Here is an 18590-nt window from a genome sequence, read left to right on the forward strand (position 1 = left end):
ACATCTTCACCCCACATTTAAATAATCGTCCAGATTTCAATGACCAGTTAAAGGTCAAGGGAAAAGGGACAAAACTGGGTTTAGTAAATGTATGTAATTGCTTGTAGCCCTAGCATGTTCGCATTACATATGAATAGAAATTATCAAAAGAGTTTGATGCATGTAATAAAATGGAATAACATATTGATTCTTCCAATAAATAGACTGATCACAAGTCTAAAATGTTTGCTTAAGTCTGTTAAATGTGGTATCAAAATATTTATTCATTCATAGACCTTGCAGCTAACATACCATATATACAAAAAGTTGTGTAACCTTTCTTTCATATTTATAAATATAGTTGAATTTACATATAAATAAGTTGGCACCAAGTCACGTTGAGCTGAGAACAATATAAACGGGAAGATTATCATGATGAACAAGTAGGAGGGAACATTGGATGAATTGGAACTGTGGATAAAAATATAGCCTGAAGATCTTTTTTGTAATATCTGTACTAATTTAAAAGAAAAAAGAATTTCATAACACCAAAGCCTTCAAGTGAAGTCATATTTCAATCCATATTTTGTAAATGAGGTGTGTCCCAATTTATCAATCCACTAAGCAACTAAAAAATGTGTGCTGCCAGGCATGCCAAAGTTGCCAAGCCCATGATTACAGTAAATTGATCTTCTGATTACCAAGGCAAGCCAAACCCATTTGCAGAAATCATATAAAAGATGCAATATCGTCTTCTTCTAACAGAGGGGTTTACATTTCTTCCCTCTGATACTTGTTTTTGTGTTTCTGTTTGTTAATTTCTTGATTAGAACTATTTCTTTATCTTTGTCAAAATGAGACGGAGTCAGCAGTCATTTGGTAGCCAGTCAGTGGCAGGTGGAAGGAACTTTACCTCTTCCTCACTTGCAGGTGGAGGTGGTAGTCGTGGAGGTGGTGGTGGTGGTGGTGGTGGTGGAGCAAGATATAGCTTCAGTTCATATTCTATGTCCAGAGGTGGTGGTGGTGGAGGTGGTGGAGGTGGTGGAGGTGGCGGTGGTGGAGGGTTTGCACGTTCATCTGGTGGATTTGGGTCTAGAAGTCTCACTTTCCTTGGTGGTTCAAAAAAGATTTCAATTCCTACTGGCAGTGTTCGTACAGGTGGAGGTAGTTTTGGAGGTGGTGGATTTGGTGGAGGAGCAGGAGGTGGAGGACTTGGTGGTGGAGGATATGGTGGAGGAGGAGCAGGAGGTGGTGGATTTGGTGGAGGAGCTGGATTTGGTGGAGGACCGGGAGGAGGAGGATTTGGTGTAGGATTTTCTGATGGCTTTGGACCTGGTGGTCCTGGTTTTCCTGTGTGCCCACCTGGTGGAATTCAGACAGTAACCATTAATCAAAGCCTTCTATCACCACTAAACTTGGAAATTGATCCATCTATTCAAAAAAATAAAACAGAAGAAAAAGAGCAGATCAAGACCCTCAACAACAAATTTGCTACTTTCATTGATAAGGTGAAGATTATACTTTTTTTGTGTTACTTTGCATGCCAGTTTTATGAATGACAATAGTATTTTTGAATTGTATTTGGTTTGCTGTTATATCACTTATATGTCTTGGCATCTAGGTAAGATTTTTGGAGCAGCAAAATCAAGTTTTGAAAACAAAATGGAGCCTCTTGCAGGAGCATGGACAAAAGGGCGGTTCAAAGAGATACAACTTGGAACCGCTTTTTGAGACTTACATAAGCAATCTGAGGAGGTCGCTCGATAGTCTAAGCAATGATAGAGGCCGTTTGGACACAGAACTAAGGAACATGCAAGATGTAGTAGAAGATTATAAAAACAAGTATGTTTGACTGATTTTACTTTACATTTGTACATATATTACTTAAGATCATAGTAAACCTTTTGTGGTAAGCATCAAAATGGTATTGTTTTATATGTCGAAATTACTCATTTATATTCATGTATTAATACTGTGGTATCAGTATTGTTCTCTTTCGAAAATATATTGCTATGTACTGTTTGTTGGTATATAATTTGTAAACATTTTATTATTGATTTAACATTAACCGACACGTCTATTATTATATATTGTGTTTTCCTAGGCAAGACAAATATCTGACCATGTAAAATACAATTCAATGTTTAGATTGTAGAATAATACATGAATGTGAGTTGGATGGTTTTAAAAGAACCCGGCAATCTCCTAAAACACTCCCTAGTGCCCCCATTGTTACTTGATAAAAGTTTGACTTCAAGAGGAAGCAACACCTTTGTAAAGGTGCTAAGTTGCACCATCCCAGCTGTCAATCAGTCAGCCGAGGCTAAACATTAAATCCAATACTTATCTGTGTGAAACATTGAAGGTGCATTGTGGTATTTTCCTTGCACACGTTTCCTAATGTTTTTTGGTTAGGCACTGTGTCTACTGGATTAGTGATAAGTTAATGCTGTATTTACCGTTAAAGAAGGTAACGGGGTCTAAGGAGATTACCCAACTCTCCAGCATTCTTTGTAATGCAGGAAGGTTCCTTTAAAACTGATGGTGTAAGTTTTAATGCTGCTTGTGTCTACATTCCATTACCAGTGTCATTTTCTAATGTGAGAATGGAAGGTAAATTGCATGCAATTTCAAATTAAAGGCCAGAGTAGCTGAACTAAGAGCATAGCTGACTTAGAGAATTTTTCAGCTTCTGCTATTGTGACCTTAAATTTGACATTCCCCTCGAATTTACTTTGAATACTCACTTTAGTGAAAAATCCTGTACAATGTAATCTGAAAATGGTGGTGAAAATCTGGGTTTTACTGTTTAACTTTAAAGACGCATTGCAGAAAAAAAACATGTAGGAAAGTTTACAATCCATTAATAAATATAGAAAAAAAGTCTATCAAACTATGATTGTTATAATTTGTGTATGTGTGAAAAAAATATGTAATTTTGGTTATCTCTGCTAGATATGAGGACGAAATAAATAAACGCACATCTGCAGAAAACGAATTTGTGGTACTCAAAAAGGTGAGTAATGCCATGATGGAGATAGACTAACAGAGTTACTCCTTAAAGTGAAAATTGCTGGGAATTAAAAGGGAATTTCACATTTAAGGCCAAAGTAGCTGAAATGGAAAATTCAATAGTCACTGGTGCTTCCAGTTTGGCTACTTTTGCCTTAAGTTTGAATTTTAGTTTGAATGCAGTTTGAGTTCCTAACAGTTCACAATTTCGTAAATACCCCTGAATCTGTTTACTCAGTTGAATCCTTTTATAGAAGTCTAATTTCTCTAATTTATATTCATTTCCTCTGATTGGGCCTAATTGACTGTATTATGCTGATGCTATTGATTTCTTAGGAGAGCTAAATTGTCTAGGACTTTCTAGTTATGATACTGCAAATGCTTACCTCATGCAAGTTATTGTACTGTTCTGTTTTGCTTTTGTGCCAACTTGCTAAGCAAAGGTTAACAAACAAAACAATGTAGTAATTTTACTAAATATTGCTGTTGGAAAAAAAAACTAAACCCTGTCACTTATAACTTTAAATGACTTATATTGTGTAAAAGGTCCTTGAAGCAAAGAGACTGAATTTAGTAAGATAAAAATAGTTGGGAAAGTGTGGTATATCCATTGATCCATAAATTTGTCATTTTTATTATTGTGCTTTTTATATGCAAGAGTAATATTCAAGTTACGTTATCCATGTGCCGTTACCATCTAGTAAATGTACAAAATTACAAAAATGAAGTTTCACCTTGAGCAAAACGGAGGTAATGTCATATTTCATAATGACTGGTATACACAAATGAGTTACTAATAGTTACTAAAGTTAATTACTAAACGTGTTGTCCTAATATAGAATTTTTTGTTTGGCATAATATACTCAATGTTCTTCCTGCAAAAAGACCAGCAAAGACAAGTTATGGACCAGTTATGACTCTGTTTTATATCACAACTAGATAATAGCTTTGGATGTAACCTTTTAAACATCCCAGCAGTGGAACATTAGTAATGTCTCAACATGTTTAATTGTTTTTTAGGATGTGGATGCTGCCTACATGAACAAAGTAGAGCTTGAGGCGAAAGTTGATGCACTGACTGACGATATCAACTTTTACAAGACACTATTTCAAATGGTACAATTTTTCATTTTCCTTTCATTTTCGGAGTTATTAGTAAAAGTCTGTTTAATTTAGATTTTTCCTATATAGTTAAAAATACATTACCAGCTACTAGTACACAGTTGACATAAAACAGAAAATTAAATATTGTCAGTATCTGAGGTTTTTAATTGAAATTGATTGCCTTGATTATGTGCCACAGATATTATGTAAAAAATACAACCACATACAAATTCCGCCAAGAGATCTCAACTGTTTAATATTCATATGCTCAGATATTAGATAACATATTAGATAGAATAATAGAACAATATGGATATTGAGTATTAGATCGTTTCCTTTTTCCTTTGGATACAAAAGGAAAGAACAATGTATTTTATTTCGCAAACCCTGGTATTCAAAACATCTATAAACTATATCATTGTTTAACAGATAAATCTTGGTCACTAAAGTTATAATTCAGGACTGCACATCATGATCATAATTTGTCTTTTTGTTTTTTTAGGAATTAGATAACATGCAGAGTCAGATGTCCGATACTTCTGTTATTTTATCTATGGACAACAACAGGGCATTGAACTTTGATAGCATCATCAATGAAGTGAGGGTTCAATATGAGGACATTGCAAACAGAAGCAAGCTCGAGGCAGAACAGGAATTTTCAATGAAGGTTAGTGTTCTGCTGAAAACCTGTCGGCTTATAAACTATTTCATAAATTCTCAGATAATCATAAGACGATTAGATATATGATTAGATAATCATTTAGAATCAGCTGAGTATTTTAAAGTGATATTGTTGTGTCCCACCCTCTAAGTCGTGCATGCAGTGGTGTATTCTGGTTTTGTGCTGCCCTAGGCAGGACAAAATTCAGGCGCCCCCCTTCCCCCCCACGCCACCCCCACCCAACCCTTCCCCCCGCGCCACCCCACCCATCCCTTCCCCCCGCCCTGCATTCTAAATACACACACACATTCACTGACAGATACGCATACACTAGCTAACAGAAACACACACACTAACAGACACACTCACACTCAGTAACAGACAAACACACTCACTAACAGACACACTAACAGACACACACTCACTCACTAGCAGACACACACACTCACTAACATACACACACACTCACAGGCAAACACACACACAGTCAGACACACACAGACACACACAGTCAGACACACACACAGACTAACAGACACTCTCACTGACACAGACACTCTCACAGACACTCTCACAGACACTGACACAGACACTCTCACAGACACAGACACTCTCACAGACACTCTCACAGACACAGGCACTCTCACAGACACAGACACAGACACTCACACAGACACTCACACAGACACAGACACTCACACAGACACAGACACTCACACAGACACTCTCACAGACACTCTCACAGACAGAGACACTCTCACAGACACAGACACTCTCACAGATACCGACACTCTCACAGACACTCTCAAAGTCACTCTCACAGTCACTCTCACAGACACTCTCACAGACACTCTCACTCTCACAGACTCACTCTCACAGACTCACTCTCACTCTCACAGACTCACTCTCACAGACTCACTCTCACAGACTCACTCTCACAAACTCACTCTCACTCTCACAGACTCACTCTCACAGACTCACTCTCACAGACTCACTCTCACTCTCACAGACTCACTCTCACAGACTCACTCTCACAGACTCACTCTCACAGACTCACTCTCACAAACTCACTCTCACTCTCACAGACACACACACTCACCCACATTAAATTTATGGGGGGGGGTGTCTCTGCAGAGGTGTGTTTCCCTGGTGGTCCATTGGCTGCTGGGCGGTCGGTCGGGCGGCGCGGCCGGCGAGGGAGCACTTCCTCTGAGCTCTCTGCTCAGCTCCCTCGCGCGCCGCCCGCAGAGTGAGGCTGGAAGGCGGAGCCGGAATATGATGTCATATTCCGGCTCCCGGCCTCACTCTGCGGCGCGCGAGGGAGCTGAGCAGAGAGCTCAGAGGAAGTGCTCCCTCGCCGGCCGCGCCGCCCGACCGACCGCCCAGCAGCCACTGGACCACCAGGGAAACACACCTCTGGAAGTGCTCCCTTGCCGGCCGCGCCGCCCGACCGCCCAGCATGACTGTTAGCCGCAAGGCTAACAAGGCATTTGCCCTGGGCATTTGGGGGCGGCCTTTTTTGCCGCCCCCTGGAAAATGACGCCCAAGGCAAATGCCTTGTTTGCCTCGCGGCTAATACGCCCCTGCGTGCATGGCCATATTTCGATTTACACCCAAAGTGTACACTCACATGTAAAAGTATCCATATTAATTAGTGTGCCTGATTAGCAATTTGGTTGCATATTTGAGACAATAATATTAATGAAATTAGACATATTACCTCACTATAGGATAAAGTCACGGACTGACATACTTGATATATGTATGCAGTATTACTAATAGCTGTAGTAATAAGTTACTAAATGCCAGCAATGCTTGTTTGATATATTTGTAAAAAAAAAATATTAACCCATTCACTATCAAGGGATTTAAAAAAAAAAATGAATGCAATATGTAAATATATTCTTCATAACAGTATGAGCAGATAGCATTTTTTTCTCGCATTTGTTGCTTCTTAATACATTTTTGCTTTTTAATAATGGACATTACTATAGTTTTTTTTATAATTAAATGTCTGCATTTGATACTGTGGCTAATGAATAAGGCTTTAGGCTTGTCAGCAGTCATTCTGTAAAATGGGCATTTTTCATGTACAAAGGTATCCATAAAGAATACTATGAAGATTAAACTTTAACTTTAATTACCTACACATTATTGCTACACATTAGGGTGTACACATTATTACGTACACATTAGGGGTTCAGCATTCACAATGTTACTTCTATCAGTCCTCCGTAACATTATTATTAGTTGCAACTGAAAGCATTATAAAAATGATATGTTTTGTCAACCCTTTAGATGCAACATTTACAAAGCGCAGCAGGTCAACATGGTGACACCCTAAAAAGTAGCAAGAATGAGATAGCTGAGCTGAACCGAATGATCCAAAGGCTAAAGGCTGAAATAGAGAATGTCAAGAAACAGGTAACTATGTATTCTGTATTTTACATGTGTCAATGGTTCCCAACTTTTTTCTGACCAAGGAATGCTTTACTGAGAGGAAACGTGGTCAATGCAGTGACATGAGATGTTTTGACGCACACTGATGTAAAAAACACTTATCTAGCTTTGAACAGCAATATAGTTACATAGTTACATAGGCTGAAAAGAGACATGTGTCCATCAAGTTCAGCCTTCATCACATTTGTTTTTTGCTATTGATCTAAAAGAAGGCAAAAAAAAAAAACAGTTTAAGGCACAATAAAGAAGGAAAAAAAATCCCTCTTGACCACAGAATGGCATTCAGATACATCCTTGGATCAAGAAGCTATTACCCTACAGCTGAAAAAGTATATAATTAAATATTCTGTTTGTGCAAGTATTAATCTAGTTGATTTTTAAACATCTGTACGGACTCTGATAAAACCACTTCTTCAGGCAGAGAATCTCATATCCTTATTGTTATTACGTAAAAAAAACAACTAATTGTTCTTACGTAAAAAAAACAAAAGTCCTGTTTGTGAATAGATTTCCACACTATGGGTTGTATTGACCCCGTAAATATTTGTATAATGCTATCATATGCCCTCTGAGGCAACATTTTTCTAAACTAAAGAGGTTTAAATTTGTTAACCTGTCTTCATAGCTAAAATGTTTTATTCCTTTTAGTCATTTTGTAGCCCGCCGCTGCACTCTTTCTAGTGCCATAATATCCTTCTTTAGAACAGGTGCCCAAAATTGCACAGCATATTCAAGATGTGGTCTTACCAGTGATTTATAAAGAGGCAAAATGATGTTCTCATTCCGAGAATTAATGCCATATTTCATGCATGACAATACCTTAGCCACTGCTGATTAACATTGCACATTGTTGCTTGTGCATTGTTTATGAAGTTCATAACTTTGCATTTTTATACATTAAATTTCATCTGCCATTTGAGTGCCCAGTCCCCCAGTCTATCTAAATCCCTCTGCAGAAAAATAATATCTTGCTCACATTGTATTACTTTACAGAATTTTGTGTCATCTGCAAACACTGAAACATGACTTTCAATGCTTTTTTCAAGATCATTTAGAAAACTGTTAAATAGAAGGGGTCCCAGAATGAACCCCTGGGGGACACCACTTGCCACCTCTGTCCAGCTTGAAAATGTACCATTAATGACAACTCTCTGTACTCTATTTTTAAGCCAATGTTCTACCCAAGAACAAGAATTTTCATCTAGACCGATATCTTTGAATTTGAACACTAATCTATTGTGTGGAACTGTATCAAATGCCTTGGCAAAATCCAAATAGATCACATTCACTGCAACACCCTGATCTATACTTCTACTTCTTCGTAGAATGCCATCAAATCAGTTTGACATGACCTGTACTTCATAAAACCATGCTGATTTCTGCTGATAACCACGTTCTTCTCAAGGAATTCTTGAATATTACCCCTTAATAACCTTTCAAATACTTTCCCAGTCACAGAAGTTAAGCTCGCAGGTCTATCATTTCCAGGCAAGGTTTTTAAACCCTCTTTGAATATACAAACCACATCTGCCTTCCTCCAAATCTCTGGAACACTACCTGAAAGAAAAGAATCTTAAAAGATTGAAAACAGAGGTTCAATTATTTCCACACTTAGTTCCTTAAGAACTCATGGATGAATACCGTCAGGCCCTGGAGCTTTGTTTATATTAACTTTCTTTAGTTGCTGCAGCACCTTGTCTTGAGTTAGCCAATCACACTTTTTTTGTACTTTTTTTTGCACTTTTTTGCAGCAATCATTTGCATATCTATTGCCATAGGTTCTTCCTTAATATATACGGAGGAGAAATAGTTATTTAAAATTTCTGCCTTTTTCTGGTCTTTATAAGTAGTGTACCTTGTATTTTTAGAATTTATGTCCTTAAAAAACACTATATTGAAGTTTAGCAAATCTAATCGCCTTTTTGTACACTTTATTGGCCTCCTTATATATTTTATAGGATGCCTCTGAATTGTCCAATTTAAAAGGTTTTGAGTGCCCTTTTTCTTATTTTTAATTTTCATTTTAACAAGCCACATTGGTTTTAATTTGTTTCTTTTATATTTATTACCCAATGGTGCATACTGATAACTGTACCTTCTAATATTTGTTGAAAGATATTCCATTTATCCTCAGTGTTCTTTTCACTAAAGAGTTTATGCTAATAAATATATTGTAAAGCTACCCTTAACTTATTAAAATTTACCTTTTTAAAATTATATGTTTTAGTATACCCCAGGTTCTTTCTTTTTTGAGTTTATTTCAAAGGACACTATATTGTGATCACTATTTCCCAAGTGCTCACCTTCATGAATGTTGGTCAAAAGATCAATGCTGTTTGTTAGAACCAGGTCCAGACAAGCATACTTCTTAGTTGGTGCTTGTACAAGTTATGACATAAAGGTGTCATTTAACAAGTTCAAAAACCTAATTCCCTTTGCTGAACTACTAGTCCTTCTGTTCCAGTATATGTCCGTGTAATTAAAATCTCAAATAATTGACGTTTTACCCAGATTTGCAGCTTTCTCAATTTGTGCAAACTGCTATTGTTCCTCATCAATATTAACTTGAGGTGGTTTATAACATATCCTAACCAATAATTGATTTCCATTCTTTTGCTCCAAGCAGATATTTACCAATAATGCTTCCACATTTTCCTCATTACCTCCCACTTGCTTAAGATTTGGCTTTAACTAATAGTTGACATACAAACATACCCCACCACCTTTCCTGCTTTTTCTATCCTTCCTAAATATCGTGTACCCATTTAAGTTAACTGCCCAGTCATGTGTCTCATCCCACCATGTTTCAGTTATGCCTATTATGTCATATTGTTTAGTGTATTATATTGCCTCTAGTTCCCCCATTTTGTTATTTAGGCTCCTTGCATTAGTAAGCATACATTTAATATTATCATGAGTCCGACTTATCATGGACTTTATAGCTAACCATTTTTTTTACTAACCTAAAAACCCCCCAAAAATCAATATACAGCCGAAACATTAACATGGTTATTTACTTAATTAGAATTCAAAGTAAATTTCTAATTTAAGGCCAGAGTCAATTTAAAATTGATTTTGAATTCTCACTTTAACGAATAACCCTAAAGGTGTTGGCATACTGTAAACAAAAGTGGTTAAGAGTGATAATAAAAGTTTTGGACACTATTTAACTTACAAAGACAAGCTTAATTCTGAATTCTGCAGAGATGCATAATGTTTGTTCTCTTGTTTTAGCTACCATCATTTGAGAAAACAAGTCCCTTATATATTTTGATAAAACCTGTGATATATTTGTATGGTATAATTCAACAAAGTAAACATGTTACTGCAAATGTTAGCTTGATTCCTGACATTATTCTATTGTACTTTATTGTTGTACATTATTATTATTATTATTTTTGTTTTTGTTCTTATAGAACTTGTCTAGTAACACTGCACATTCTACCAAAATGTCTATTGCAATATTGTCTTCTTTTTTTTTTTTTTAAGTGTGCCAGTCTACAGGATGCTATTAAAGAAGCTGAAGATCGAGGTGACCGTGCTCTAAAAGATGCCCAGAAAAAGCTAGATGAACTTAATGCTGCCTTTCAAAAGGCCAAGGAAGATATGGCGCGACAACTTCGTGAATACCAAGAGTTAATGAGCGTAAAACTTGCCTTGGATATCGAAATTGCCACCTACAGGAAACTACTGGAAGGAGAAGAGTTCAGGTAGGTTTTTGGCCAAAAGTTTATTGTATGTGTATTATTATTGCTGTTGTCCTTTAAATTAAGCCAACATATTGCTTAGCCCTTTACAATTTTTATGGTGGCATATAACAGTAAAAAAAAAAAATTGGGGACTCTGCAGAAATGGCTTTTGTAACGAAAATATACCCCAACACGCACTCTACGTATATAGGAGAAGTGGAGAGTCAGGAGCGATCCGAGCTCAAGGGCACAAAGAGACAGCGTAAACTAGGACTAGCCCGGGTCTGGTACACAGTAAACAGCAAGCCGGCAAACAGAACAGATAAGGATAAAGAGATAACGTAGTCAGAAAACAAAGCCAAGGTCAAGTACGAAGGAACACAACTGAATACAACAAGCGCTAAAGGGAACTGAAACAGAAACCACGATAGGGCAAGGAACTAAGGGAAAAAGGTGAGTATATATATCTTAACATCTATTTTGATTGGTCCCTGTCACATCCACGCCCCCAAAAGGTAAGTGTATGGGGAATGTGGCATGACAGGGACCAATGGGAGGCCTTTGCCAATTTAGGCTCCCACTGTCCCTTTAAGAGCGCGCCCGAGACCCGCGGCGCGCTCTTAGAGTCAGGCGGGACACGTGACTGCTTCTCGCGGACACTGCCCGCCTTCCTGTTGCAGCCGTCAGATGAGCCGCGCGCGGCTCGTGCAGCAGCGGGACTGCGCGCGGCTTGAACAGAGGACCCAAGCCGGCCCCTGGAAAGGGTAAGTACCGCTACAGCTTTACATTCAAGGTTTATAAATTCTTCATATTTTTAAAAATAACTTAAAAGTTAATGCTGACTAGTTATGGTTTTAAGAGCATCATCCCACAAAACTTGTATATTGTTGGGACGTGGAAAGCATAATTCATACTTTTGCATTATTAATGTAAATAAAATACGGACATCAGCAATAGTGCTGGGGTAGTCTCCAGATACTGCAGAAAGACCCATTTTTGTCCTAAATGATTTGACAAAAATGAAATTAATTTTGCTCAATGACAACAGACTATTAGAGACTCAACCATTACACCGACATGGAGTCAATATGTTGCTTATCTTAGAAAGCCACTTTAAAGATTCAGTAAGGACAGCATGAAAAATCCCCTGTGATAAATTGCTGAAAATACCATTTTTTTTTTTTACTTATTATTTTTATTTTTTATTATACTATTTTTACTTACTATATATTTTGCTTTTATTTTTGTCGGTAAGAAATTGGCAATATGCGTTCATGCACAAAGTAATTTACCTTTAACAGTGAACTGGCGACTCATAATTATCATGACACATTGATTCCTTTATTTACAATTGTTTCTCATACGAAACCCAGTTTTTCTCTCTTGTACATTACTTTTTATTGATTTTTTTTTTAACTGTAGATTAACTTAAAACATACTCTCCCTTAATGTAATATAGATCCCATCATCAGTAGTGGTCCAACTTCATTGTGTAAAGACCAATTTTCATAAGGATTTTCATTTTTCATATAATTTCCCATTTTCAATAAAAAATACTTTTTCTTTATTGCAACATCAGTTAACATTTACTGTTTGTATTGCTTATACATGTTTTATTTTGATAGCTCTTAAGCCTGAATGATTAACATCTTTGGCTTTTTATTTTAGGATGTCAGGAGATATCGCAAGCAATGTTAGCATCTGTAAGTATATCCTCATTGATTTGTTTATATATGATGTAAGCCAATAAATCCTATGAAGTTCTTAGGCATGTTGCAAGTAACATGTTGCTCATTGGTCTTCATTTAGACAGCATTGAGTAACACTATATGTTTCTATTTGCAGCCGTTGTCAGTGGAACAACTTCATTCGGCTCTGTTGGAGGTGGAGGAGGATATGGAACTGGCGGCGGAGGAGAATATGGAGCTGGAGGAGGATATGTGGCTGGAGGCGGAGGAGTATATGGGGCTGGTGGTGGAGGAGGATATGGAGCTGGAGGTGGAAGAGGATATGGTGGTGGTGGATTTGGAGCTGGAGGAGGAAGTATTGGAGGTGGAGGGGGTGGATATGGAGGAGGTGGATACGGAGGAGGAGGTGAAGATGCATATGGGGCAGGAGGTAGCTTTGGATCAGGTGGAGGAGGTGGGTTTAGTGGTGGATATTCTGTTGGTGGTGAAGGTGGCAGTTACAGTTCTGGAGGCAGGCAAGGGATGGCCATTGTCTCAAAAACAACTTCCTCCTCTTCAACCAGAAAGGCCTACTAAAACCAACAGTTTCATTATATTAATGCCTACTTAAACACCTAAAAACTTCAGTAAATACAGCTGATGGCAAAACTATTAGCTTTGCTAAGAAAATTTAATTGTGGCAATCTATTTTTCAGTGTTTCTTAGTCTAATCTACAGTGCCTCCAGGTTTCTAACACGTTAACATACTGACACCATCCAATCTAGCTAAATAGAAATTTTAGAAATGACTTACACAGCTATACGAACCTGAATTGTCAGCATCCACTTCCCAACATTCTGAAATAGATTTTTACACATATCCAACCAATTAGAGGCCAGCAGAGAGAATATCTTACTTTGCTAATGACAGTTTTGTCTCTCTGCTTTACTTCCTTTCCAACCTCCATCCATCTCCTTCTTTTATCGACCAGTCCTTCCAGAATCAATTAATGATGATAAGAGTTGTTTTTTTATTTGATGCATTTTTTTTTGAGAAAATATATTAAATATATTAAAGGAAATGTATTATTTTAAATATAACCTGCAACACTTTCATAAGAAATTATAAACTGGATACAATTTAATTTGCACAATGATATTTTAAAATATTCATTTGCACATAGTATTTACACATTCTTCCAGGGTCAAGTTATCGAAAGTATTACAAGCATTTTGCATCGTCACTGAATTGTTTTTTTTTTTTATTTTTTTTTTTTTGTAAAGGAATTTACAGGCATTCTCTGTGTGCTTTAAATGTTTGTAATATTTTCATACAGACACGGAACAGGTGTTAGAAAAAAATCTTCAGATCTTCTCATATGTTATCATATCAGGCTGATGTAACAGGCTTAATAGTTATTTTCAAATGGTTTACAGTCCCAATCAGCTATTGTGACGTTTTAGTAGAACAGGCTTGTTTAGACTCTTGACCTGTAAGTTCATCATATTGATTGTCTTAAAATGGCTTTTAGATTTGTAACACTGGTAAACAATTCCAGGACTGGCAAATTCATGCAGATCTAAATTGTACAACGTTGTAACATTGTAGAAACCAGGAGCAGAAACTGTGGAGGAAAATACAAACATTATGTAAAGACTTTGACCCTGAGGAATACACTTCTTAAAAAATACCTGCATTAAATACCACTTATCCATTTTGGGTTTATTGATTAACTATCGAGTTGCAAAACTTCTCAAAATTTCTAACTTGCTTGGGTTAGAAATATTTGATAACGTGGCTATCCAAGTGATACATTTTACATCTCGGCTATTAATTCAGTGTTTAATCATGAAACCCATTTGTATTGCTTTGTGGCTATGTTTTTTCCATGTTCTATTTTCATTATGTACATCTTTTTGTATCTTTCGTTGTATGTTATGTGTTCGCATGTTCCAGATCTTTGCATCCGAACTACTGTATTAGTGCAAATATTGGTATACTGTTCAAACTTTGAAATACTGCTTGGCCCTCTTAAATACTTTCAAACTTTCTGAAGTATACCGTACATCTATGAGTTACTCTTATATGAAACAAACATCGAATAAATATGTAAATATTTGTAAGGTATTATATTGAACCATTTACAAACAAATTTGTGAAAGTAAAAAAAAATGCTCTTTCATGCCCAACTTGCAGATCATTTGGACATATTTTACAATTTGCGAACTGTTTATTAAACAGTGAGTTGCTTTACAATGTCAATTATCCTTCACAAATCTCTAGATAAAACAATACCTTTGAATTCTTTCTATGCAATATTCATTTCTGTCTGGACTGTTTATCTAATAAACTGCATATTAAACACCTTTTTCGTTGTCGAAGTTCTGTACACTTGGTTAGTCTATATTAATTATTTAAAGATAAGATCATTTTGCAACTTGCCAAAGCAAAACAATTATTAAATATATGAGGCATTCCAATGTCTCAAGTAATTAATTTTCAAACCAAAGTTCAACTTAGAGCAGGACTATCACATGAGATACATTTACACAACTTGATAATTAATGGAACCCTTAATTTAAAAAAAAAATAGGGTGTTATTTTTTTCAGTTTACATTGTAAGCTTGGCTGTCCTGGTACAATCTAGGTATACCATTTAAATGAATGTAATGCACAGGGTGAGTAGAGGGTGCCTTGTAATTAATTTAGCCCACATGGTAAGTGTGCATAAAACACTATGAAAGAAATGTATGCATGTGCTCATATAACATTTCTCTACACCACCGAGCATGTTATTTCCCATTTTGTCGTCATCTTCCCCATGCCTTTTAATTATCTCTATTATTCTCTCTTGTCGTGCTCTGCTCCCATTTTTATTTTCCTGTCTATCCTCTTGACTCTATCATGTACTATATTTATATATTGTGTCCTATTTTCCTTCTCCTCTAATTTTATAGTTTTTTGTCATTTTATTCAGTTTCATTGTTCCTCTTCTGGTCTATGCATTTTTGTTCTCTTTCTTCACCTTTGTGTTTCTCTGTTTCATCTTTCCCTTAAACACTTAAACACTTCGAAACTGGGGCACAATGTTACCAGGACTCATCTTGTACTGGGAATCCTATTGCTATTGCAGCTGCACTCTACACACGGCCCTGTTAATGATTAAGTAAATAATTTGCATCTAAAAGCAGATTTTATTTTCTTATATTAGGTATACACCCATAAGTCTATATAGAGAATTTACTTCTTCATCATTCCTAAAAACCCTATTTTATATAATATCTGTTTATGTAAAACTATGTAATGCACCCACAATCATGTTAAAAAGTCAACATTTTAACAAATGTCATTGCCTATATAAGAGAAATATAGCTTAATTGTGCTTTTAATTGTGTCTTCCCATATGCAACAGGTTCTTGCCATGGTGCAATAGTATACTTATTTCCATTTACAAGAGAATGATACGATGGCTTTAGGTCAAACTACGTAGGAGTATGCTCTAATAAAAATATATTCTAGGGCCTCTGATGTACCGAATAGCCAAAGCACAGGGCACCACCTCTTATGTATGATAATATTCACAGAAGTTGGATGTATTTTCTGAAAGTACTCACCTAAAAATCTTAAAAAATAATTTAGACATTGTATGGTTAACATTAGATGTTTCCTTATCTAGAATACTAAAGCCTTTCTATCAAATAATGCAATGTGTAAAGGCAAATATTTCACCTTTTCAGAAGGTAAGCCACATTTGAAAGAGTTTGCTTCAGTGAGTATATAACAAACTGATAAGGTTATGACTGTATTAAGATTAAAAGGTCTTCTGCTATGTTTTGGAGGTTAACGACTCATACAAACTACTAGAAGGTTGCAGTTGATTGGTTGGTGTAATTGGCCACAAACATACTCAATAATATTTCTAATTTCTCTGTACCAATCTCAATATATTATATATCACCAGAAGTGTAACTAGAAATGACTGGGCCCCAATGTGAAAATTGCCCTTGGCCCCTCCAAAGCATTTAATCCCTCCCCAGCCCCTCCATGTGTCAAATACCCCCTCTTTGCCCCCCCATGTGTATCATTCCCCCAGCCTCTCCATCCATCTCATTTCCCCATGTGTCATTGCTTCAGTCCCAGTCCCAGTCCCCCCATGTGTGTCATTCCCTCCATCCCAGCCCCTTCATATGTGTCATTCCTTCTATCCCAGCCCCTCCAAGTGTGTCATTTGCTCCGTCACAGCCCCCACAAATGTGTCATTCCCTCCATCTTAGCCCCTCCATTTGTGTCATTTTCTCCCCACTACTGTAAAGTAAGTAGTGTCTGTTTCTGTGTGTGTGCACAGGACAATTATTAAATATATGAGGCATTCCAATGTCTCAAGTAATTAATTGCTTTGCATTGTGTGTTTCTGTGGTGTGTGCATTGTGTGTTTCTGTGTGTGTGTAAAGGTTGCGTTGTGTGTTTCTGTGTGTGTAAGTGATGCATTGTGTGTGTAATGCATGCATATTGTGTGTGTGTGTGTGCACGTGTAGGGATGCATTGTGTGTGTGTGTATGTAGGGATGCATTGTGTGTGTGTGTGTATGTAAGGGTGCATTGTGTGTGTATGTAGGGATGCATTGTGTCTGTGTGTGTATATGTATATGTAGGGAAGCATTGTGTGTGTAGCGATGCAGTGTGTGTCTGTGTGTGTATGTGCAGGGATGCATTGTGTGTGTAGGGGCACAGTGTGCATGTGTGTGTGTGTGTGTAGGGATGCAGTGTGTGTGTGTGTATGTGTGTAAGCATTGTGTGTGTCAGAGCGTGTTTGCTCGGTAGGATAGGGGCTGTGAGGGCTATCCTACATTATTTTCTAATGTAATTTAAAAATATATATATTTTATATATCTCCCCCCTCCCTGTGTCCTACCAGTATCCAGGGAGGGAGCAGCATATTCCCTGGTTGTCCGGTGGTGCTGCAGAGGATCTCTGCCTTCACCTCTGCCGGGTGAAGGCTCTTCCTGGCGGGTCCCACGTGTAATCGACCGTTGCCGTGGTTACCATGGCAATGCTCAGCAAGAAGCTACGACCCCTGCGACCGTGGAAGGTACGCCACTGTATATCATTGGTGTGTTAATTTTACACATGTGGAGTAAAGATTTTTTACAACTCATGGTGGCAAGCTCTGTTACAACCAACAATAGATGCTAAATTAATGTCCTTAGATTTCTTGAGCAAGCTGATTTTCATGAAAAACTTTGAATTATTTTCTTGGACATGCCCTCAAAAATGTTGAGCTTACAAGATGCTATAAGGGCTTTCAAACTGATACCAGTGAACATTAATGGCTTTCTAATAATGGTTACTGATTCTATACAGTTTGAAAATACTCTACTTCAAGAAAAATATTCTGTTGAATTTAAGGATGAACCAGAAAAGAACGTTCTAGTTGGACTAAAATCCTTTATCAGAGATAAAAGATGGTTTACTGGTATCTGAAGGTTGTCGCATTACTCATTTTAAAACCATAAATCAAAAGAACTCAGGAATAAACTAAAATTTAGCTAAATAGCAACCTACTTTGTCCAAGGGACAACTCGATTATAAAAGATAATTAAAATTTAACTAGGTTATCACAAATGGGTAATAAGTGCCTTGGAAACTATTACTAGTAAGATTTTCCATGAAGTGCACTGAGAACGAAATAGTGAAATAAGAGATGTTTTTCTATCCTCTCTCTATTCCATGTATTTCAGTCCGTTCTGAAGAAAAGTCTTTCAGAATGTGGGCAGGGTCATCAGCTTTATCTGTGGTCAGCAGATAAATAACTCACAAGGTTTAAATCAACAACCCCACAAAACAAAGGTATGTGTTTGTAAAACAACATAAACACGAATGCCTTTAAGGAAACAACATATTTTCATATGTATAGCAGGTTGAACATAACAAAGTGCTCAAAGCTATGACCAGGGCATGGATGTAAATTGATCTGTTTAAAAATAGCCAAGCCCATTGCTTTGTAAAGATAAAAGCGTA

At 37.0% G+C, this 18590-nt stretch overlaps 1 protein-coding gene across 1 annotated transcript; it reads left to right on the forward strand.

Annotated features, from left to right (window-relative positions):
• Positions 1–755: 755 nt before the first annotated feature.
• LOC134570169 (keratin, type II cytoskeletal 4-like) lies at positions 756–14939 on the forward strand. Its single transcript, XM_063428487.1, has 9 exons — positions 756–1487; positions 1601–1821; positions 2935–2995; positions 4012–4107; positions 4598–4762; positions 7055–7180; positions 10706–10926; positions 12574–12608; positions 12751–14939. Exons 1-9 carry the CDS (start codon positions 834–836, stop codon positions 13167–13169), a joined length of 1998 nt encoding a protein of 665 aa, XP_063284557.1. The 5' UTR covers positions 756–833; the 3' UTR covers positions 13170–14939.
• The last annotated feature ends 3651 nt before the right edge of the window (positions 14940–18590 follow it).

This window comes from Pelobates fuscus, chromosome 1, assembly GCF_036172605.1.
Source record: "Pelobates fuscus isolate aPelFus1 chromosome 1, aPelFus1.pri, whole genome shotgun sequence".
Lineage (NCBI taxonomy): Eukaryota > Metazoa > Chordata > Amphibia > Anura > Pelobatidae > Pelobates > Pelobates fuscus.

Excerpts from the sequence above, each read along its gene's own strand:
- LOC134570169 (XM_063428487.1), top strand. The coding sequence starts at position 834 with ATGAGACGGAGTCAGCAGTCATTTGGTAGCCAGTCAGTGGCAGGTGGA. Across the intron at positions 2,996-4,011 it reads AATTTGTGGTACTCAAAAAG|GATGTGGATGCTGCCTACAT; the intron begins GTGAGTAATGCC and ends ATTGTTTTTTAG. Across the intron at positions 10,927-12,573 it reads CTGGAAGGAGAAGAGTTCAG|GATGTCAGGAGATATCGCAA; the intron begins GTAGGTTTTTGG and ends TTTTTATTTTAG.